Source organism: Neurospora tetraspora, assembly GCF_033439725.1.
Source record: "Neurospora tetraspora strain CBS 560.94 chromosome Unknown B0H65scaffold_8, whole genome shotgun sequence".
NCBI classification, from domain to species: Eukaryota; Fungi; Ascomycota; class Sordariomycetes; order Sordariales; family Sordariaceae; genus Neurospora; species Neurospora tetraspora.
The window spans coordinates 774,623-797,056 of NW_026944390.1; the positions used below are offsets into that span (position 1 = coordinate 774,623).

Consider the following 22,434-nt stretch of genomic DNA (forward strand, 5'->3'; position numbering starts at 1 on the left):
GCAAACTCTCCCATATCTTCTGTCTGTCGAAGCATGACTGACAAATGATCGAAAGAAACGTGAGTGCAGCTCATCATGATCACGATTGATCTCGAAGCTCTCAGAAGCCGGTCTCATCCATCTCCCCTATCGGGTTTATATCGGATACCCATAACTGATATATCCAACCGTTCCCAGCCGAATATCCGGTTATTTGAGCCAGTAAGACCGTCCTGATATGTAGACTTGATGCGAGGGATGTATTGTCAGTGACAAAGGAAGACGATAATTGTCAGTCAACGGTCGACGTCACCAGGCAGCTCGTGAGTGTCTTTTGACTCGTTCGCAAATCCCGATGCTCTCCCAATGTTGGTTTGGCATGTTTTGTGAATGCGAATCAGAGGAAGGAAAGCACATGTTCTGCCGTCCCGAGAGGCCCAGACCACGCAGATCGGTTCTTCGCAAGCTCGCGACTCGCTTCATATTTCGACGAACATCATTGTGATATTGGTATGGCCGTGAGTGTATCCCACGCATCTGACCAACAACTAGACGGCTTTCCTTCTGCAGAGGACGTAGTATGCCCTGCCTCCTATTCGGAGTTCTTGTATCTGCCATCTTAGAAAGGAAGAACACACAATCATCCCTCTGTTCCCGGGTAGCAAGCGACGGTTTCGAGTTTCGGTATAGACACTCATGTCGCATAAGAGCGGTTCTCTCAAAAGCATTCAATGCATTTCTTTCAGGACACTCGTTCCAGCTTTCCTTCTGATGAACCCTGCTTGAGACCATTTGCCAGTGCGGATTGACCAGCCGACAGAGGCCAAAGAAAGAGAGAAGGTCTCAGAACAGGAGGAATGAAACTCCAGAAAGTCCGCGATAGAAGCCTCTGACTGACACACACACCCGATAGCAACAACGGCTATTCGTCTGTCAGAAATGACAGAGCCCAATAAACACAGCAGCGCATTCTCACGGAGTAAAATCTTGCTCAGAGAATGGTGTAATCTGATCCCCATTCTCTGGTAGGCTCCCCCAAGCCTGGACAGGGAAGCCCCGCTCCTAAGGGTGCAATAAGCCAACGTTAGGCAGGCAGGTGAGTAACCCAAGGTAGGAAATCGGTCCAAATAGGCGACTTGCCTCGATGTTCTGCATATTGCCTATACTCTGCCACATCCTCGCTAAAACCACTCGGTCGCTTTGATGACGAAAAGCGTTGGGCAGGGGACGCAGTGATTTTTGATACCTCAACCGAAAGCCAACGCCGGAAGAAATCGCATTTTGAGCCTTCATGGACGCCTTGTGTTGCTTCGAGTTTATGACAAGGCTCCGGGATTCTTCCTCGCTGTCCACTTGGGCATCGAGCTGAGCCTGTGAGGAAATATTCCTTTAGGATCTCTGAGCCTCATGCGCCCTTTCACCTCTGGAGACCTACCTTTGGAAGTAGACCTACGCCTAGCACGCCTCGGACTATTCCTGGTGAAGATCAGGTTCACCATAACCAGCTCGCTGCAGTAGAGCTTGACCTCGGCGAGGAAGCGCGAGGTACCTACTGTATGTACCTCGATGCTGGGTTGCCCAAAAGGGAGATTCCGCCTCGATTTGATAGGCCAGAGGGCCATGATAAAAGTTGCACAACATGAGAGGGCAATTATCGTTGGACGTCTACGAATGCACCCGAGTACTTCTTCCGCTGTCTATGGTGACCGTACCGGTTAGCTACAGGCATTGTACGCCGTTCACCGAAACAAAGAGCCATCATCACGCATGGCTTGACAGCGGATCGGAGTCCGAAGAGATTCTCAAATCTCAACGTTTGAGTGACACTGCTGCTGAGGACAACTTGAGCCAAAATCATGTGCTGAGATCGACGTTCGTGAGAGGCCAGACCAGAGCGCAAAGGTGAAGAGCAAAAAGCGACCTCAGAGACCTGTGGTCTCAGCGTCACCTGAGAACGTCGCTGCAGCGACGATGGATGCTAACGGGATTGCGGTCCAATCCCAGAGCCGCAGAGATGTGCCTATTCCACCCCAGATCAAATTGAGTACAGTAACGGGATGCCCGTGCATGTATGCAAAATCCGGCGAAGATGCGTGTGACGGGTAGGAGCGTCCAAGGATTTTGCGAGCGAGAGCACCATGCCAATTACTTCAAGCTTGGCCGTGAAGAATTGCCTGCTTTTTATCAAAGGCAATTTATAGGGTCATCAATTTGCTCCATGTGCTGTGCTCGAGTGTCGTGGTGATACGCGTTGCACATCTGCATCCAAATTCTCTCGGGATTTCAAAGAAGCCCCTGAAGGCGTGCAGGACGCCAGCGATATCGGTTGTCTTCCGGTACGCCGGGACATGTTCAACCTGGTGATCACTGCAACGTGCCACTGGTTCAGCAATTGCACGATCGGTTCGAAGCAAGAGGTCTTTGGGGGGCAGGTGAAATCGAGAACCATTTTGACGTCCCGGCAGCTGGGCCGAAGGCATGTGGTCGCTGGTAACCCCAACTCCAACCCACCTCTTGCTTCCGGGTTGGTGGTCTTGGTCGGGGCCCGATATTGTCGGCGAATGAGAGGTTGACACACAGTCAGCGCCGTGATGGTCCGATACGGGCGGACCCCACGGCCCTCGCTGGAGCCTGCAGAGCGAACAGTCGGTTCCAAGTGCGGAGAATCGTCGACCTGCACCAAGCCGTAAACGGTGGTGTCCAGTAGGTCTCCAGTGTGCCGGCCCATGGAAGCTATCGCCATTGAGGCTAGGGGAATTGAGTTGGCTGAACCAAGTCGAATTTGAGCCGGAGGCTAAGCTTGCTGAAACAACCAGGGCTGTGATTTCCAGGCGATCGGAGGGGCTTTCGTAAAAAAAAAAAAAAAAAAAAAGATTTGGAGCTGAAAGACCGATCTGGAATTGAAGCCTTTGTAAAGTGTGTGTACGTATCTGAGTCAGCTATGGTATCGTTGCGAAGGTGAGAAGCACGTTATGGTGGCTCTGGGTTTCGGTCTCCTAAGAAGCTGAAGGTGGAGGTGGCCTGGTGGCCTTGGTGGCTCTTTGGATGGGCCTGGGTGGTGGGTGCTGAAAGCGCGATAACAGCGTCAACTGGATGTATGAGGGGCAGGATACAACATGGCAACTCAATAAATCTTGACGCATCTGATACCGAATGGGTGAAGAGAGAACTGAAGTGATTGCTGTCGGTAGTCAACCATGTTGCTTCCTGAGAGGGAAGATACCCCACGATTTGTGAGCACCTCTGTCCAGTCATGTCTTCACCAGCCTCGCTGAAGAAACATGTGCGCCGCCTCACTCTCACAAATGGGAGCTGTGCCCGTGTGGCTGGAAGTGTTGCTTTCAATACGGCGCCTGGGCACTCTGGATCTCTTCACTGAGTGGTCAAAGTGGTTGTAGTTGGGCATCCGGGCATCGACCAGGTTCTCGTGTGGTTCAGCCCTTGGGCTTCATTCAGTTCCGGCGGCCATTCAGACTTGTGAGAATTGCTGCCACGTACAGACTACATGCGCCTGCTAGGCGTTCTGTATTCTTCCAGCCGCTGAAGCCGTAGCCCTGATTGGCATCCCTTCAGCAACCTCAACGGACTGGGAATAGCGCCAGTTGTTAACCCATGTTAATCACCAGCCGGAAGGACTCTTGTTTGCCGCGATAGGATTCTGTGAGTCCGTCTTGTTGCGCTGTGTAGAGTTATTGTTAGGAGCTGTTAGTACGCCAACCACCGAGATGCTAGAGTCCAGGTTCGATAGACAATCGAGGACAACAGAAGTCTTGGGAAAAGGCATGATGGGTGCCGGAGGGTAGCACGTCGTTGCTGGCATGATAGCCTTGGTTAAGCTGGCTATGTTTAATGTGGTGGAAACGCGATGGCCGATGTCAGGAATCGGCTGTATGAAGACGTTGGGAGGTTGGCGTCATCCGGCAGGGAAATCAAACAAGGTAACAACCTCAAGGCAAAGAGGACGGCCAGTCGGAGCCATTCGGTGGCTTGACGATTGCGGGTTTCGGAATCTGCAAACGGCGGGAAAGACGGTTCCAGTATCATGAAGCAGAGCAACTGCGGAATTACGTCGACGTGAAGATGCTCCGGGCCGAACTTGAATCTTATACTGCGGTGCTCAATGGCAGGTGCTGGATGGTACTCTCGTCGGCAATGGCTCGTGGTCAAGATCATGGCAGATCAACAAGCGATACAACGGGACATTGTGGACATCGGCCGTTATGGAGTACGCAGTCTGTCCATGCCATGACCCAGGCGGGATGAAACGCGATGGATGCATCCACTGCCGAAGTGATCCATAACGAAGAGAGAAACGATCGATGGAAAAGACTCTTGACACTTTTTTGACATGCTCGTTGACAGCTGACGGGGGCTGATGTGAGCCCAAGCCTGTACAACAACAGGTTTTGTATGGCATCTTTGGAAAGTGTAAGAAGAGAAGAGTGAGCTTTGTCTGACAACCAACAGAAACACAGCCTGAACTGAGAGACATCCGCTCTTTCCCAATGGATGTCTTCGGGGAAACCCATCAAATGGGGAAGGCACGATATCGGTAGATTAGTAACACCTCAGGCAGAAATAACCTCAACTGAGTTTTGAGCTCCAACTTGGGAAGGAACTGATGGTGATACTCGCATCCGGGCGCGAGCGGCATCAACGGAATTTCTTTTTCCTTTTTCCTTGTCTTTAGCTGAGACAGTCGAGTCTCTCGTGGCCGTGGCGTGTCTCGTCCGTCTCATCAACTTGTCGAAGTTGTTTCTAGCGTCGTTTCAACAGCCCACCTCGCACGTCGAGAAGCCATCAAGGTGCCGACAGGGTGCATGTGCGCGGGAAAAGGTGGGATGTTGACACCGAATTGGCACGAACTGACAGAGGCTTGTTGGCACTGGTCGGAACACCGCACTACTGCAAGAATTTGACGCACGACAAGGCCGCATGCTGATCTGTCAGTGAACACCTGTTAGCCATTCTGCTTTTATTTCCATATAATCACTAACAATCTATCCTTGGATCTTGGCATGTCAACCAACCATTCTCGCAGTCGCTCCACCACTGCAGAAGTGGTTTCTCACGATGGATTCATTCTTCCCCATTTGTCCCATTCGAGGGAGGCAGTGCAGACAGGCCAATCAAAGCAATGGTGCTTGAATCGTAAATGGCTGACGGGCCATTTTCTGGCCACTCACCATGCCCTGATGCGAGACTTCTGTTTTTTAGCAGACCTGCCAGGCCCGACCAGAACATCACCCACCACGACGACTACGGACAGGTCCTTTGCCCTAAATAGGGAAGGGTTCCTCGACAAGTCCGAGGCCCAGATGGTGGTGTGCTCAACGTCGTCGTCCTCGTCGTCGTACAACTCAGATCCCCTCGAGACAGATGCCGAAAAGAAGCCCATGGTGGCTGGTGAGAGAGACGGTCAAATATCAGAGAGATGGGCCTCGATGTTGCAGGCTGTTGTGCGCCTGTCTTGGACATGGCGATCCAGGTATTGTTGTTGTCTTGGCAGTGAGTTTTGAGTCGCTCATCGTCATCACACGGTACAAGTGTACCGGCTCTGCGGCTGTACGAGTGTGCGGGCAGTTTATGGATGCCGTAGCCGGGCTTGTTCTCTGGTTACTTTGGTTGCCCAGTCACCGTTGCAAGAGGGCGGTACAGAGTGTTGTTGAGAGACTGGTCCTCATCACCATCACCATCACCATCACCATCATGATCTTGTTCTTTCCACTTGCAACATTGTCTCCGATATCGATATCGTCCCCGCCTCCACTTTATACGATTCGCTCCACGCTACTCTGTCTGAGCTGACAAGTCAAGTGCCAGTCCAAAAGAGCTTCTGACAACGGCACTCTCACACCAACAGAGTGGGCGAGACAGACGATGCCAACAGGTCTGCCCATTTAAAACGCATCTCCCCGCGTTTAATGCCCAAATAGGCCTGGTGCGAAAAAGAGGATGAGAGGATGGGCGAGCAACAATGAGAGCCAAGCGGCAGTTTGTTACCGAGAACACCGACTACGTATCTCGAGATTTACATTTTGGTCTGCACGTCGTATGCAGCAGACTCTGAAAGACACTTGGAGCCATTCGCAGTCGCCAATGGCATCCGGTGCCCCTGCCTCCCACTGCTTTCTCACTGGTCTCTCACGGGTCTTCCACTGACGTCCCCTGTATCCCCTGGCCCAGTCCACCACGCTAGACTTGCTTGTACAGCAAAGTCCGACTCTCACAAGTGGACTGAAGAGAATCGGCCCAACCCACACAACCCACTCTGCCCACCCTACCGGCGACCCGTTCTCCCGTCCTGGCCCCGTCCTGCCTCCTTGGGCCCCACGCCCGACGCCCCGAGAGCCATCTCGGACTCTCACGCTGCCTTCGATATAAGTCTTGGAGCTCTCCCGTCCCGTCCCACGACCGCCTCTGTTCTGACCCCTCCCCACATCTCCTCCATTCACACACAACGTTGAACGTCCATTCCTCTTCACTTCTTACTTCACAACTTAACACATAGCCAGCCCATACATCCACAACTTAACAAAATGTCATCAAGTCATAGAAGACAAGGCTCGAGCCAGAGCACCTCCAGTGGCCACTCCCACCAGCAGAGCCACGACTCGTTCGAGTCCCACCTCACTCACTCTACCGCCCCTACATCTCTCTATTCCACCCATGACCACTACTTCTCAGACCACAAGGCTATGGGAACATCGACAAGGCCGGATGAAGAAGACCTGTATATTCCCTCTTCTTATCACCACTCGCAACCCAAGCCATATGTCTACCAGGACGACGTCAGCCCGGCCACTTCGCTCTACCCACGTTCCTCAGTCGAGACCTACGCCTCCACGACAGCCTCATCCCAAGATCTCGACGCCATGGACCTTGACGACGAATCACCCGTGGAGGCCGAGGACACCAGCATCCCGCCGCTCCCTACGTACCGTCGTGAACTTGTGGAACCCAACGTCCGGGCAACCACCCCTCAGGATTTCGCCAAGCTGTTCCCCTCGCTCAACCGTCTGTCCATCCGTCACGATGAGTACACGTCGGACGGGAACATGAACCTGCGCATCGACACTGTCGTCACTGGCCGCAGAAGAACCGTCTATCAACTCTTCCATCTGCGCATGTACGACTTGGCCAAGCGGGAGTTCTCTCTGCGTCGGTACTGCCGTGACTCCGGGCGTGAGGTCTGCAACTCGAAGCGCAAGTACGCCGAGTCGTCGGCATCGGCCAAGGCCAAGTCTAGGGCTGCCTCCAGGGATGATGTCAACAAGAGCCACCACGAGCGTCCAACCTTGAAGCGCTCCATGTCGACGGCTATCAAGACGCTCAGTGCTGCGACCAAGTCCAAGCCCGTCCTTCGGCGCACAACAACGTCCGGTGCTGCATCTATCTGCTCCAGCCGACCCAACACCAGCGACTCGTGCTACGGTGACGATGAGTTGTGCCACCACAGCAACTCTTCGCGCATGTCTCTCACTTCCAAGGGGAAGGCCCACCGTGCCGTTCCCACCAACACCATCAAGCTTGAATTCAGCAACTATGCCCGTGTTGATGTGCACCGCCGTGGTGGTAAGAGCAACAAGCGGTACGAATTTGAGTGGTGGGGTCACAACTATGCCTGGAAGCGCTCTGTCGACAAGCAAATGGGGGGTCAAGTTTCATTCCACCTCATCCGCGACGGAAACACCAGCGCCCCGGTCGCCCACATTGTTCCCGAGACTCGATCGCCCGCCCAGGTTGATGCCGACGAGCGTGCTGGTGGATGGGTTCCCCCATGCTTCATGTGGATCGCTGATGAGACGATCATTGATGCTGTCACCGATGTTGCTGAGTAAGTTTTCACCCAGTAAAAGAAGACTGGACATCCTCTAATCACATTTGCTTAGTGTTATCATGGCTTCTGGCCTCATGGCTCTTGTCGACGACTGCATCAAGGAGAAGTGGCAGACCTCCAAGAAGGTCCACCGCATCCCCTTGACACACAGAACCGTCAGCCTTCCTAGCATTGACGCCAGCCCACGATCCATCATGCAGCACGTCTTCGGTCGGCGGCACTCGCAAGCTCAGTCTCAGCAACCTACTCCGATGCGGCTTGATCAACCCATAGCAGCCTGCTAAACGAAGTCTTTCACTTCACCAATTGTTCTTGCGGTCTTCACCGGTTCTATCTCCTTTGTCACTATCACGATAAACTTTGCGATTCACATCGGCTTTCTTTCTTCATTGTTTTACGTTCACCATTTTCTTACGCGTTATGATATTGGGCAACTTTTGGCGTTATCACATCTGATTTTTGTTTACGACACATCATGAAAAGCGGGCGGATCAAGCATTGCGTTTCTTTTCTTTTTTATGTCTTTATGTCCAAGAAGCATCTGGAAACCCAGATTGCCTGCATAATGCGCGGTGTTCATGTTCTTTTCTTTGGCTCGAGTCAGATGACGTTAGCGGTGTATTGCCATGGGCTGGCTTTCTTGCTTTTCTATCTTACGACATTATGGTTATGACATTAGGAATCAGTATCGCATTTTACTTTCATTCAACGTTTTAGAGACGGCATGGCACACAGCGAAGCACGGTTGCTGGTTAACTGCTGCGACATTTTACTGGGGGCTTTTGAGAAGGACATAGTATTACTATTACCAACTTTCCAACACTTGCTAAATCACGACGGACTGGTTCCCGGATTTGGACACACTGGATTCTCTTCTTGTACAACGACCGGACAGTAGTATGCACACTAGGCTAGTCCCAGCTGGGCATACTACCGTTTCGGCACAACAAAAACCGGGGAGGGGAATGTGGGAGAGAGCGCGTAAAAAGGAGGATGCAGAGATTGAAGGATGAAGAGAGGGTTGGGATGATGGGGTGTATAGCATGTAGTGGAAAACATCAAAATACAATTAATGTCTGGTGTCTAAATTGATCCTCTCTACACACGAACCTACCTCTCTTCGCGTTCTTCTCAATTTCTCAACGTGAGCTGGTCGAAAAGTCACGGGATATGGCAACAGATGAGTGGCTAGAACCACACGCCGCTAATCTGATAAATCCAGGTCTAGAACACGCACAAATCAGGCAGAATTCAGCATTGGGGCAAACTTTAAGTTTACCTATCGTCATACCAGCGGAGAGAGACCCGAGCAAGACCCTTTGCGAAAACTCGGTGAACCGGTGAGATCTACAGCTGAACTTTGGTGCACTACTCAAGTGCCGTGAAGGGATTTTCAGTTCGTCAGCCCAGTCTCGACCCAGTATGGAGCGCAGGAAGGCGGTGGATGATGGGGAGCAGTGCTGTGGGCTTGAAACACTAGCGCGAAAGAAAGATGAAAAAAAAAAAAAAAAAAAAAAAAAAGGAAAGAGGGTACGGCCCGCTCTTGCCCGCTGTTCCCTGTGGCGAAACGAAACATCGCGGGAGCCGTACCCACCTACACTCCCACAACATCGCGTCTCTCGACTCCTTCCGTTCCGTTCGGTTCGCCGGTTTGGTTGTGCAAAACGTTCGGGAAAGAGCGAACCATTCAGAGTTCTGGCATATGCCGGTTGCCAAAAAAGTTGAAAGATCGTCATTTTATTCCGTCACGTTCACTGACTACTGGGCTATCTGTTGACCGTTGACTGTTGAGTGTTGACTGGTGGTGAATGACTAACACGGGACCTCACCACTCACCACTCACCACTCACCGCCCGACGATCACCCAAACTTTTAAGCATCCAAGCATCCAAGCATTCAAGCAGGGGGGCTTATTTTGGATGTCATTGCACAGTGAACATGCTGCCTAGGCGTAGTTTAGGTGAGGATGGCCCATGGGAGAGGCCCGATGACCGACAAGTTGATGTGTACATGTAGGTGGCTTTTTACGAAGTGATTGACAAGGCTGGCTGGGTTCGTCAGTCTGTCTGTCATTGTGTTGTTTTTGATGGTGATAGGTGTCAAAAGTTGTTGATGGAGATGGTACCCGAAGGTGTCGTCGTGGTGTTGCTGTTGTCGTTGTCGTTGTCGTCGCCGTCGGGTGGTCAGGTCGTCGTAAAAAGCAAACCTTGGTTGATTCTCGGTCTGCAGTCTCTCAATCCTACATAAAAGACAGTATCAACCTCCGAATTTTCATACAGTCTGTCGGTACATATGTCGGTATACTATATGTATCCTGTAGATCGGGAATGATAAACTGCGGGGGGCATTGCTTGACACTCGGCTTTTCGTTGCCCATGGGGAAGGCAAGTGTTGAACCTTTGTTCATGGATTGATTTTCTGGGGAAAGTCATCAAATAACATGCAATGTATGTGCTCCATATGTTCCACGGCATTGGAGAAAAAAGATTGGGTAGTGGCTTGTTCATTGATGTGTTGTTCTTACCTTCAAATGCACATCGCAAATGCACAGATGCGCAGGCAGGCAAGTAGGGTTGATAAAGGTTTCCGACGACATGGGCCTTCTTCCGACAACGACGATGATTACGACGGACGTTTGCGCGCTTGCTCCCGCAACGACAGAACTCGTGGCAGATTCTGGGCTGGGCTTTTTGACTTTCATCCCAACCATTCAGCCCCAACAAGCAGTTCCCCGGGTTCAGGTCCCGCGTGGGAGGTTGTCACGTCGTCGCGCTGTTTACCCACTCCAACCGTTCGTCTGATGTTTTGTGGTCGTACATTCCGACTGTTACCGGTCTCGGTTTAGAGTTTGTGGTTCCGTGATTGCTTGGAGTCAAAGTTCATGAAGCATCGGGTTGTCACAGTTGCAACAATCAATGCTGCATGAACTTCTTTTTCAAACCCTCTTCCTGCTTTTTGTTCCGTCTCGTATACATACACCATTCAATCATTGAAGTTTCTCAAATCCCCCGCGTTGATTGCCCATTGAGACTTCTGTACACTCCTCCGGGAACGCCGCTTATGTCATGGAGATGCATTCAGCTTTTAAGATGTGTTGTCCATCGTCAGCCCCCCAACTTTCCGTTCAGGAAGACTGTCACGAAAGATGCTATCAAAATATGCCTTCTATGCTTGTCTGAGACCGTTTCCTTCTTCTCCAATGTTCCCAAGACAAAGTACTGCTCCTGCTGTTGCAGCATCCTGCAATTCGCCGTTTTCGTTCCTACAGCCCAACGTATGTCGGTTGCCGTAGCCACACACAAGCTTCAGCCTCAGACTTCAAGGGGGCAATGGACGACTCTGATTTGTGCCCCGAAAGCAAATAAAAGAGCGCAGCTGCGATAATAAGGCATAATGACAAGCCTTATGGTTATGCTGGCCTGTGATCTTGGGAGTGATCGTCTATGTCGTTTTCGTTTTCTTCTTTTTTTTTCTTTTTTTTTTCTTCTGTTATCCTTGATATCGCTGTCGGGGCAAACAAACAAAGAAATTGAAGTCCTCAAACCAAGATGCTCTAATCTGTAGCGTGGTTTGTGGAACTTGGAACCGGGCAGAGACACACAACGGCTTTGGTCATACAACGGCTTTGGTCATACAACGACATGATGTACTGGTGCCCGGAGATTCCGACTTCCGATCGTGTTCCCCAAAGGCACTCGAAGCCCCTCAGGAATGTTAGAGACTTGATATCTCATTGGGCGTACTGGGAGGGTTTATCGACCTAATGGCAACTCAAAAATGACGAATGTATATATACCTACGTAGTTGGAGGGCTGGGGACAGAGCCAAATGTGTAGAGCACACATAGTAGCGTAAACAAAAGTAAACACACCGGAAATGCGCAATGCTGTGTTCTCATTGTATCCTTTCCACCTGAATTGATTTCATCCAAGCAATGGTGAGACCGAGAACTCAGAGAAATGCGACGTCACAAAGGTACGGGGGCACAAGATGGTAAGGGGATGACGCAACAATGAATCTGGTAATTCAGTTGCGTAGATATCGCCGTATTCACGAATTCAGATATCGAGCTTTATGAACGTAAAAGTTTTGCGAGTTGAAGTGCACTTTTCGTGAGCATATCGAAGAGTGACAGCAAATGCGAACCGACGAAAGGGTCATCGAGGCCAAAAAAAGAGCAGTGTCGTCCCCAGAACCGCGTTATCAGCCATTGTTCAGCGCTGGAATATTGTATTCAAAGGCAAGCTACCGCTGGTGCTATAAACAGTTGGTTCTCCTTCCCTCCTCTATAGTTTCCGCTGTCTTCTAGTTTGGCAATGTTTGTGCTTTCTCATCTCCTTCTGCATTCTCATCTCCTTCTGCATTCTCATCTCCTTCTGCATTCTCATCTCCTTCTGCATTCTCATCTCCTTCTGCATTCTCATCTCCTTCGCCGTCGGTCTCAGGCCCCGGGGCTTGGTCCTTATCCTCAATCCCCTTCGTCGCCTCCTTTATCTCTTGGACCTTATCCTCAACTCCCTTCATCGCTTCCTCTATCTCCCGTTCCCTCTCTAATCGAGCAAGCCGCCAGTCCAAGTACTGCGCGTTATGTTCAATCATCTTTTCGACCCACTCTTCCCAAGGTTCAAGACGACAAAGCAATGCCTCTTCAAAGACACTCGGCCATTGCCCCATCGCAGACCGCAGAAGCTCATCCCTGAATCGATCCACGGGAAACAGGCGTTCCTACGCCTTCAACCATCTGTAAGCCTCTAGGGCGTCTTTCGAGTCCCTCAAGACGTATACCATGGTGTCTAGATAATCAATCACCTTTGCGTACCCAGGCTGCTTCTAGAGCGCGTAGTCTGGCGAAGGGTTATTTTGATTTTCTCGAAGTGATTGTTTGAATGCATGTATCTTGTCGAGGGCCCATCTGCGTCGGTTGTTTTGGTCGTATTTTTGGGCTGTGTCTGAATTCATGGCCGGAAAGCAAGTCTGGTATGACTCGGCGTTAGTGCTTTGTAGCATGATTTCCAGTCAAGATCATCGGGTACTTACGGGGATAGAAAAGGCCCAGTGCTCTTTCCAAGGAAAGGGGTTCGTCGCAGACAATAGGCAATGATAATGCTTGAATGTCGATGCACTTTTCTGTGATGTTTCGTGAATGCGTACTCGTGATGACCGGCGTTTGTTCGTTGGCGAGAGGTTATTTCAAGCTGAAGGTTGTTATGGTGAGAGAGCGATAACTGATACTCTTATGCTGACTGATCGATCTGTCGAAGTTGGGTAGTTGATGTTGTGTTGATGTTTTCTCCGAGATGCAAATCAAGGATGGGCATTGTATGCTCTAGACAATGTGGAAATTGCGCTTGACGAGCTTCCTTCTCTTTCCCCTTGTCATTTCGATGCTCGGACCCGCCATAGCTTCTCGTTCCTTCTCACAGTCAACCGTTTTCTCCTTCTGCCATCTTCCTTTTCTATTTTCTTATATCTTCCTTCTCATTCTCATGGTACATTCACAGAGTCGTAACTGTACAGTATTCACCTCTCTGCTCCTTATCTCTTTGACGGGCCTTGACGTAAATCCCCCTATGCTCATCACCGGTTAGATTTTGTTGTCGCTGCAGCACCAGCCAAACTTTGCGGGCCCGTGGGACAAATCGAGGACGATACACGCAGGGTCATACAGACGAGTATAGTGTGCGGGATCTCACAGCGCTCAACTGGGGGCACCGTCATTTAGCGAACGTTGTTGATTTGCCTTCTATACTTGAAATATTTTCCGTGCCATAAGTCCATCTTCTAAAACGCCTAAAACCATGATCAAAAAATATCATAACACGTGAAAAAACAACGGAGAATAAGATAATCCATGAAGACATTCCGACCGCCTCAATACCCGTCATTTTCCTCTCTTGAACGCCGCCATGCTGTCCTTGTTCCCCTCAATACACAAACCGGTTACTCTGCATCAGGGATTCCGCTGGCACCCTCCTCCTGGTACTTATCCCAGTTTGCCAAGATCTGTTGGATCTTGGGGGAGTTCGTCAACCGGTAGACATCCTCGAAATACTCCTTGGTGATCGCGAATGGCTTAGCAGTTACGTTGGGAATGTACTTGCCAATAAGCTTCGATGGGTCGATGGTAGTCTTGTTGATCTTCTTAAGCAAGAAGCTTCTGAAAGGCTTGACACCGGACCGCAGGAAGGTCGAGTGGAAAGGCACATCGATACCGGGGAGCGGGATGGTGGCAAAGCCACGCTGGAGAACGAGGGGCGTGGGCTTAGCCTCAGTGTCGTTGGCGCACGACTTGATGATCTCGACCAGCTGCTCCTTGACAGTCTCGGCAGAGTACTCCTTACGCATCTTCTCAATGTCGATCTTCATCATCTTGATGGCGTTGCAGACACCGCCAAGGGTGTCGAGCGCACGCAAGTCGCCAGCACAGACGTACTGCATGTTCTCGACGTTGAAGTTGACAATCTCAAGAAGCCAGCCGGTGGTCTCTGCGATGCTGCCGACCACGAACCGCAAGGCCTCTTCAGTGAAAGTCTTGTTGATGCGGCTGGGGTTGACAGCGCACATGCCATAGTTGGAGCGCCCTGTCTCATCGCGCTCGACAGCGACCTGCATGGTGAGGCCACGGTAGAAAACGACGGACACGAGGGACTCGATGGGCATGACATCGGCAAGGGCAGCCAGCGCAGAGTATTCACCAAGAGAGTGACCAGCGAAGGTGCTATCACGGGGCACAAGTCCCTTGGCCTTCATGTCCTCGAAGCTGGCCTTTTCCATCAGAGTAAGAGCGGGCTGCGTGAACTGAGTAGCCGAGAGAAGACCGTTGGGTGAGCGGTAAGTGTAAGAGGTAGTCTTCTCATCGATCTCCTTGAACATACGTTCCGACTTGATCGAGCCATCGGCGGCCACAGTCTCGAAAGTCATGGACATGTAGTTCTGGCGGATGGCCTTGCCACGAGGGCCACCGAAGTGAATAGTGAGCTCCTTGGGGTTGTTCCGGACAATGTTGGTGATGGCGAAGCCTACAGACTTGTTAGCATTGAAATCAACGAAAAGACAATAGTAGGGACATACCATAAGTATCCATAAGGTACTTGTCAGCCCGATCCCAGACAGCCTTGGCCACAGGGCTGCTGTCATAAAGAGCCATACCCATGCCCTGCTCCTGCGAGCCCTGGCCGGTGAAGATATAAGCGGTGATGGGCTGCTCAATTTCGGCCTCACCCAGGAGCACCTTTTCCTCGGTCTCCTTATTGCTCGCCTCAACCTTGATGATCTTCCGGCCAGCAACCATGCCGACGTGCTGCAACTTCACGTTGATATCATCATTGGGCAGAACCATGCCGGTAAGAGAGGCATGGAAGCTGCGAACGCGGCCAACCTTGTTCTCGGCAGCCCAGGTCTCAACCAAGCTGCGCACCGCGGCACTCGAGTACATGCCGTGAGTGATGGTGCCAGGAAGGTTGGCATAGTTGGAGAAGACACGAGAGACGTGAATGGGGTTATAATCACCGGAGACGCGGGCATAAGTCTCGTTGGACGAGGGCGCCTTGAGTTGGAGGGGAGTCTTTCCGCTCAGAGGGATAGGGTTCTCAAAGTTGATGGGCTGCTCAATGGAGGAACCATGGCGCTGGAGGTAGTCAATGACGGGATTTCCGTGAGATTCGCCAGCGTAGTAGTTGACAGTGGCAACCTGGATAATCTCCTTGGTCGGGAGCTCAAGAAGGACCTGGCCCTGGGTCTCCACGTGGCTGAAGACAGTCTTGTTCTTGAAACGAACCAAGGTCTGGAGACGGAAGGTGAGGGTCTGGCCGAGAAGCTCGATGTCAGAGTTTTCAACATCATCCATCATGAACCAATCCTTGGAGCGAAGGACAGCCACATCCTTGGAGGTGGCAAGATGAAGCTGCATAGGGGTTTCCATCTTGCGCTGGAATGTGTTCTCGAAGTCGGTGTAGGTACCACGGTACAAGAACTGCGAAGTAACCTCCATAACCTTCTCACCGTCACGAGTGATGGTGCCACAGACCTCGACCATCTTTCCAGACTCCTGGTTGATGACAGCGTTGATCTGAGCAGTAGTCGAAACCACATCGCCCTTCTTCAGGGGCTCAGCACCAGGCATCATGCGGAACTGGTTGGACAAATGGACGAGCTTGAGCAGGTCGCCGTCAATGGTGCGAGGGAAGATAGGCTTGGTGATAGCCTTCCAGCCAACAACAATAGCAAAGTCCATGGGAGCATACATGACCTTGTCGGGTCTGTCGACGAAGGCCTCTCCGGTGTTGCCAACGGCGTGGACAAACTCATTGATGGCCTCGCTGGTAATGGTGGTCTTGCCGCCATCGAAGACTTCATGGACGGAGGAATCAAGGTCAAGCTTCTCATCGCCGAACCACGCGCGCCAGTAGAACTCCTTGATGCGATCATTGCGACCATCCATAACCTCATGGATGGGGGCAAAGCCAGCCTCGGGGTTGTAGATGAACTTGAGAGTGAGGGGCACCGGTTCTCCGAGGGCCGTGGTATCCTTGATCATGTTGACGACAATCTCGTTCTTGCCGTCCAGCTTGACCTCAATAACATCGGCGTAGCGGTTGGGGCGCGGCTGCTCCTTGACGAGGATGACCGTCTTCTCGGGGTTGTTCGGGTGCAGAATCTCGACAAACAGACCACGAGTCGGCGCAAAGATGCGGCGCATGGGGTTGGTCTGATACTTTTGCCCTTGAACGAGGACATCGGACTGGAGAAGGGCGAAACGCCAGTTTCTTTGGTGTCCGGCGAGAAGCGAAAGCCAGGCGTCCAGCGAAGGAAGTTGAACGGAAGGCGATGAGGACAGACGATAGGTGTTCTTGTGTTCATCATAGGAGACAGTAAGACCCTCGATATCGAGAGGAATTTCCGACTCGATCAGCTTACCACCAAAGTACTCAATGGTAGGGATCTTGCTCTCATCGCCGCCATACAGGTCACGGGTAAGCAAGGCGATGTGACCGTTGTGAATACCGTCGAGGATGTCCTTGATGGGCTCGTCAACCTTGGTAGCGTGCTTGGCAGCCATGGGACCCTGGAGAATACAGGTGCGGCCGACATCCTTGCCAACGACAGCCGCAAGATCCTCCGACTGCCAGAGCGAATCCTTCTTGAAGAAGAACTCGAAGTTCTCATCGAGAACAGGCACAAAGGTGACCGGCTTCTGTCCACGACGTTGGCAGAGCAGCAGGAAGTGCTGGACATCCTGAGCGTTGATGAGTTGCTTCTCGGCCTCGGGGTAGTGCGAGAGAATCTGCTCAACAGCAGAGTAGGGTTCCTTGAGGTCAGCATAGCTCTGGAGTCTGGAAGGCTGGCCAGGAGTGGTGGTAAATCTCTCCTCAATGCGGTGGATAAAGTCACCAGTAAGCTTGGTGTACGACTGGTCAATCCACCTAGCCTCATCCTTGACGTAGAGAAGCTCGACCAGGCGGCGAGCAATCTCAGCATATGTCATGTCCTCAAGATCGACGGCCTTGCCCTCCTTGTTCTGACCAAACCAGACCTTCTGGAAGTCCTTGTTGAGCTTCTCGATGATGTAATCACGGCTAGCCTTGAGAGCAGCGACCCTCTTCTCCTTGGGTAGGCTGAAGATCTTCTGATCCATCTCAGCCCAAAAGCGGACACCACGAGTGGCGAGCTTGTGAATGGGCTCACCCATTTCAGAGCGGACAGTGATGACACCGCCAGCGGGACCCTTGTAAGTCTTCTCCCAGTCACTGTCGTCAAGACCAGGAGCGTCAACGATAGCCTGCTTGGCAGCCAGGCTGGTGTGGGCTTCCTTGGCGACCATCATGCGGCTACCGAACATGCAACCGTCGAAGGGCATGGGGGGATAGCCATACTTGATGGACCAGTCACCAGTAAGGTAGGGGTAAGTGTCATCGGCACCTCCGAAACCGCTACCGGCAACGAGAATGATGTTTTCTTGGCGGCGGATGCGACCATAGAGGTTGAGGATGTGGTGATGGAAATCCTCAAACGAGTGATGACCACCACCTCTGCCACCGGTCCACTGGAGAATAACGGGGAAGGTAGGGTTGGCCTTGGCGATGTTGATGACAGCCTGAATAGCCTCGCCCGAACCAGGCTTGAAGGAGATGTGCTTAAGACCCAGAGTCTCGATGTACTCCTGAGCGACCTCGATCGAGGGGACACCAGCACCGATGGTGAGACCTTCGATGGGGTAGCCCTCAGCTCTGAGTCTGCCAAGCAGGGGAATCTGCCAGCCCATGGCGCGAGGGTTGACATAGATCAAGTTGACGCAGATACCGCGACCAGCAGGAACAGCCTTCTCAATCTTGGAGATGGCCTCGGTCATGGTCTTGGCATTGTAGTAGCCACCACCAGCAAGCTCGATCTGGTAGCCAGCATTCATGGTGGCAGCAATGAAGTCCCAAGGCACAGTGGTAGGAGTCATACCGGCGACCAACAAGGGCGGGAGGCCAAGAAGTCTGCTCATCTTGGTATCAACGTATGTACGACCAACGGAGTTCTTGACCAGTCTAGGACCGTATTCCTTGACCCAGTCCACAGCAAACTTGACTGCCTGCTCCTCGTCACGGTCGAAAAGCTCGGGCTTGTAGCCAACATCAGTGACAGTTCCGTTCACCGTGCCAGCAAGGATGACGCGAACGCCGGTACCCTCCTTGTTGCGGCTGGTCAGAATGCCGAGACCAGAGATACCGCCAGGGCCGAAATCGAGGATATGGGTGGCATCCTGGAAAACGGTGGCCTTCTCCCAGTTCACTGTCTCGCCTGTAATCATGCGTACAAGGGAAGGAACAATGTTGCCCTCAACTTCCTCCCGGAGATCCTTGCCCGTAAAAGTGTTATAAACGGGCATACCCAGAGTCTGAGAGTCAATGTGAACGTCCTTGAGGTCTTCGGCAATCAAGTCAGAAGCCTTGGCGAGGTACTTGCTGTGGAAAGGAGCAGTGATGGGCAGGAAACGGTTCACGAACCGAACCTTACGCTCGGTGTGGGGAATTCTGGTCTGATCAAGGCCAGTAGCAGCCTTGAGCTTCCTCAGCTGCAAGTTGAGACCGTGCAGAGAGCTCGGAGGGCCGGCAACGACCATGTTCCGAGGGCTGTTGATCAAAGCAATGGAAATATGCTGGTCCTCAGGGAGGTAGGCATTGGTCTGATCGATATGCTTCTGGACCTCGGCCTGGGGAAGATCCCGAATGCTGAGCATGGGGGTAGGAGCACCCTCGCCATTATCAGCCGAGTCTTGGAGCATCGAGGGGGCCAGGGAAGTTCTGGGGAAGGTTTGCTGGCTGCGAGCGCCGATCCAGAAGAGGATGGTCAAGGCAGACTTGGTATGCTCCTCGAAACTTTCCCACGAATCCGCAGCCGCGGTAATAGCGGCAAGGACAACACCTTGAGAGTGACCTGTCGTTCCGCTGGTTCTCTCACGAAGGACACCGGGATGTACACCCAGCACCTTGCAGGTGACCTGATAGTGTGCCAGCTGTACCAAACCAATCAAGGGGAAGCTGACGGGAGCAGAAATAAGGTAGTCGACATCGGGGGTGGCCTCTGGGCTCTGAAGCCAACCAAGCACATCAAGGCCCTTGGGGTACAGCTTCTCGGCATCAGGGTGGCTGGACAGAGTCTGGAGCAGCTCGGCGGATGTGGTGATCAGCTCACCGACGAATGCCGGATAGGTGTGGTGCAGCTCCCGGAGCTCTTCGAAGTACTCCTCAATGTTTCCTTGGCCACCAAAGATGGTGAAGATCTTGGCCGCGTTTTCACCGGCGGCACGGAACAGAGCCGACTCGTAGGGCTTGATGGCTCTGTTGCTAGCTGATCGCGCGAGGTAGTAGCAGCGAATGACTTCGAGCTTCTTCTCGTCGATGCCCTCCATTGTAGAGACCAGGGCATGGACATCGTTGCCCCGTAGGAACGCCCTCTCGAACTCGTTCAGGATAATCTTGAGCACCTCCTCGTATGAACCCTGAGCGTCGTCCTCGCCTTGTGCCACCTCGGTCGCGATAAAGCCCATGTATCTGGCAACAAGCTCGAAAATGGATGAGGGCTCGTCATCTTGCGCGAGCTCGTCAGTGGGGGCGGGAAGGATAGCAGCGAAACGCTCCTTTAGCTGAGTAGCGTGGAAATGAAGGCCGGTGGGTATCAAGAAAGAGGTTTCGAGGGACCCGTGGGAGAGGGTGAGCGGCCGCAGAGAGGCAGACGACCTGGGGGTGGTGACGCCCGTCTGAGCGCCGGTACCGGTACCGTACATGGTTGTGAATGGGTATCTGAGAGACGGCTAGAAAGCTGGAGGACGGAATCTGCGGTTAGCGTTTACTGATCACGGCTGAAGAACAAGAACCGGTGCCTTTGAATATCCTCACTTGATGCAATGGCTCCGAAACTCAGCAAAGAGCGGGAGCTAAAGGTGTTTCGGTATGGAAAGCCACTTGAGGCTGGATGTTGGTGTGGATGAGGCTTCAGTAATGGGAGGAAGCCAATGACAAAACCGTCGTCGTCAATGTCGTCGTCTCTATTGTTCGTCTCGCTGGTCAGGCACAGCAGGATCAAAGTCAGGGTTCCAGAGAGGATGGAAGGGTGGAATCCGGGGAAGAGAAGACTCGAAGAGGGAGATAGAGGCAGGTAGCGTTAGGTATACGGCTTGGGGATGTACCTCTGGAGGTAAGAAAGGGGCTCGACGAGGAGGAGACGAAGGAGACGAGAGCAGGCGAGAGGCAGGTGGGGAGAGGCAAGGAAGGAGGAGTCGTGACTGAGGGGGGGAGGGGATAGGAAAATAATAAAAGGCGAAAGGGATGGAGCCAAATACGCGGATAGTACATGGGCTTACAGTACATACAGATGTAGAGGTATCCAAGTTCGTCCTTGGTCTCTTTTTCACGAGTCAAGTGGAACTCGCACTTTCCCAATGTCCGTGAAATCTTGATGGTGTCTATCTCGCCTGCCGGGACGACGAGCAGAGAGTACAGTTGACGATACCCGGTGCTGGAGCTGAGGCAAAGTTATAGGCCAGGCAATTATCTACCGACCTACGATACTGAGGAAATACGATCCGGACTTTCGACGGGTGACCGGACAGAGGGTAGAAGTTCACAGCGGAGATCGAGGCAGCAGCGGGTGAAAAGAAAGGCCCAATGTTTTGGTGAGAGACGTGAAATACATGCTGGGCTGTACCTGCAATCTTCACGCACACTCAAGGTGTACGACTATAAAGATGGCGGGGTGTAGTCGTACATTCCCCTGCTTCATCTTGGAGAGGGGCACGGAGGGGAGGGACCTGACGATAAATTTCAACAGGGTCCCTATCGGTGGCCTTATCGGTTACCGTTCTTACCTGACATTGCGCGCAGTGGGCTGCCACGTTCCTGCCCCTGGCTGTAATCGAGGGTATCGCGAGCGGGCTTACGAGAGGCGTTACGACTCAGGCGAGCGAGGGGTCGGCCCTGGACACTGGGCCACAAAGGTTCCCGCTCCTGCCAGCCCAGGCCAGCCAGCATATTGGCTCGCCAAAATTTTGGGTGGTCTGGTTCTTGTTGGGGAAGTCGCGAACACTGCTGGGAGTTCGGCCGGGTCGCACACCCAAACACCACCCACCAGAACAGAACCCCTACCGCCCCTTCCGTCCCCAGCATTCCCTACAAGCCAAGACCTTGTCAAACACAGGCAGAGTGGGATCAAGTGGGATGCCGGTGGGGTCCAGAAGCGACTTTTGGCAATATCTAGCGACGTTTAGCGACGCTTGGGTCATGCAACAGCTTAAAGAGTCGTGCCAGAGTCGCGCACTCGCTCGACGGCGTTTTTTGACATCGCGACTTGCGCCGCCAATTGCGCACCGCCGCACCCAGTCGACGCCAAGCCCAGTGCTGCTCGACCACTCAACGGAAGATCCAGGAACGCTAGTTCTTCCGACCAGCCGAGTCCACCTAAGCCCACAGCGGAAACCCCACCACTCCACGCGCAGATCAAGATGGCATTGTACCGGTACATGAATCCGAAACTTTCAGTAGTAGAGGCCATGCCAAGGTGGGGTCAAACTGGAGTTGATTTGGAGAAGCTTGAACTGACTTCCCGAGCCAGCCCGAGTGAGCCAATCAAAGGCGCTGCTATTTCAAATATTTTGTCAACTTTTTTGAGTGAGGCATCAATGATCAATGATTGTCCATTGATCCATTGGCATTGACAATCTGGAGATCTTGGGTGAGGCAAAGTGTACTATGTATCTACGGAGATGTTCTCCCAGATGATTTCCTCCAGAGCGACAGCAACTTAGGGAAAGTATATCTGCACTTCTTGCTACGGCCTACGTCTCGACCATGCTTCGGCATCTAAAAATTTGGGTGAGGGCAAGGAGCTAGAGAGTTCGGCCGAAAGAATGCATACCCGAATACCCTAAAGCAGTGGCAATACTGGGCCTCAAATTTATTTGCCGTGTCAGTTTTCGCGTCTCGGACCAGCCTGGCTCTTTAGTCTTTTGCCCCTGCACTTTCAAGCCAACCGCCTTCTCCAAGCTTCTAGGTCTCGATGATGCTCCAAGGAAAGAACAAGATATCAGGCGGGTAAGTATACCAGTTGAAAAGGCGGCCGCTCTTGTTTTGTTG

At 52.3% G+C, this 22,434-nt stretch overlaps 5 protein-coding genes across 5 annotated transcripts; 4 read left to right on the forward strand and 1 right to left on the reverse strand.

The window, feature by feature from the left end:
- Positions 1 to 1,618: 1,618 nt before the first annotated feature.
- Positions 1,619 to 2,552, forward strand: B0H65DRAFT_445954 (uncharacterized protein; the record flags this gene model as incomplete). Its single annotated transcript, XM_062825779.1, has 2 exons — positions 1,619 to 1,855; positions 2,181 to 2,552. 2 exons carry the CDS (start codon positions 1,619 to 1,621, stop codon positions 2,550 to 2,552), a joined length of 609 nt encoding a protein of 202 aa, XP_062677474.1.
- A 2,401-nt stretch (positions 2,553 to 4,953) lies between these two features.
- Positions 4,954 to 6,228, forward strand: B0H65DRAFT_310760 (uncharacterized protein). Its single transcript, XM_062823294.1, has 2 exons — positions 4,954 to 5,467; positions 5,803 to 6,228. Exons 1-2 carry the CDS (start codon positions 4,998 to 5,000, stop codon positions 5,936 to 5,938), a joined length of 606 nt encoding a protein of 201 aa, XP_062677475.1. The 5' UTR covers positions 4,954 to 4,997; the 3' UTR covers positions 5,939 to 6,228.
- Positions 6,229 to 6,330: 102 nt separating this feature from the next.
- B0H65DRAFT_310732 (uncharacterized protein) lies at positions 6,331 to 8,199 on the forward strand. Its single transcript, XM_062823293.1, has 2 exons — positions 6,331 to 7,816; positions 7,872 to 8,199. Exons 1-2 carry the CDS (start codon positions 6,519 to 6,521, stop codon positions 8,101 to 8,103), a joined length of 1,530 nt encoding a protein of 509 aa, XP_062677476.1. The 5' UTR covers positions 6,331 to 6,518; the 3' UTR covers positions 8,104 to 8,199.
- A 3,943-nt stretch (positions 8,200 to 12,142) lies between these two features.
- On the forward strand, positions 12,143 to 13,508 carry B0H65DRAFT_477515 (uncharacterized protein). Its single transcript, XM_062827430.1, has 2 exons — positions 12,143 to 12,793; positions 12,857 to 13,508. The coding sequence occupies exon 2, from the start codon at positions 13,153 to 13,155 to the stop codon at positions 13,405 to 13,407; it is 255 nt and encodes an 84-aa protein (XP_062677477.1). The 5' UTR covers positions 12,143 to 12,793; positions 12,857 to 13,152; the 3' UTR covers positions 13,408 to 13,508.
- Positions 13,509 to 13,759: 251 nt separating this feature from the next.
- Positions 13,760 to 20,090, reverse strand: B0H65DRAFT_435219 (fatty acid synthase beta subunit dehydratase; the record flags this gene model as incomplete). Its single annotated transcript, XM_062825182.1, has 2 exons — positions 13,760 to 14,838; positions 14,891 to 20,090. The coding sequence occupies 2 exons, from the start codon at positions 20,088 to 20,090 to the stop codon at positions 13,760 to 13,762; spliced, it is 6,279 nt and encodes a 2,092-aa protein (XP_062677478.1).
- Between the last annotated feature and the right edge of the window lie 2,344 nt (positions 20,091 to 22,434).

Bases quoted from the DNA above. Each gene is read 5' to 3' on its own strand.
- B0H65DRAFT_310760 (XM_062823294.1), top strand. From the start codon at position 4,998: ATGTCAACCAACCATTCTCGCAGTCGCTCCACCACTGCAGAAGTGGTT. The intron at 5,468-5,802 runs GTATTGTTGTTG...GTCAAGTGCCAG, and splicing joins TCTTGGACATGGCGATCCAG to TCCAAAAGAGCTTCTGACAA.
- B0H65DRAFT_310732 (XM_062823293.1), top strand. From the start codon at position 6,519: ATGTCATCAAGTCATAGAAGACAAGGCTCGAGCCAGAGCACCTCCAGT. The intron at 7,817-7,871 runs GTAAGTTTTCAC...ACATTTGCTTAG, and splicing joins GCTGTCACCGATGTTGCTGA to TGTTATCATGGCTTCTGGCC.
- B0H65DRAFT_477515 (XM_062827430.1), top strand. From the start codon at position 13,153: ATGTGGAAATTGCGCTTGACGAGCTTCCTTCTCTTTCCCCTTGTCATT.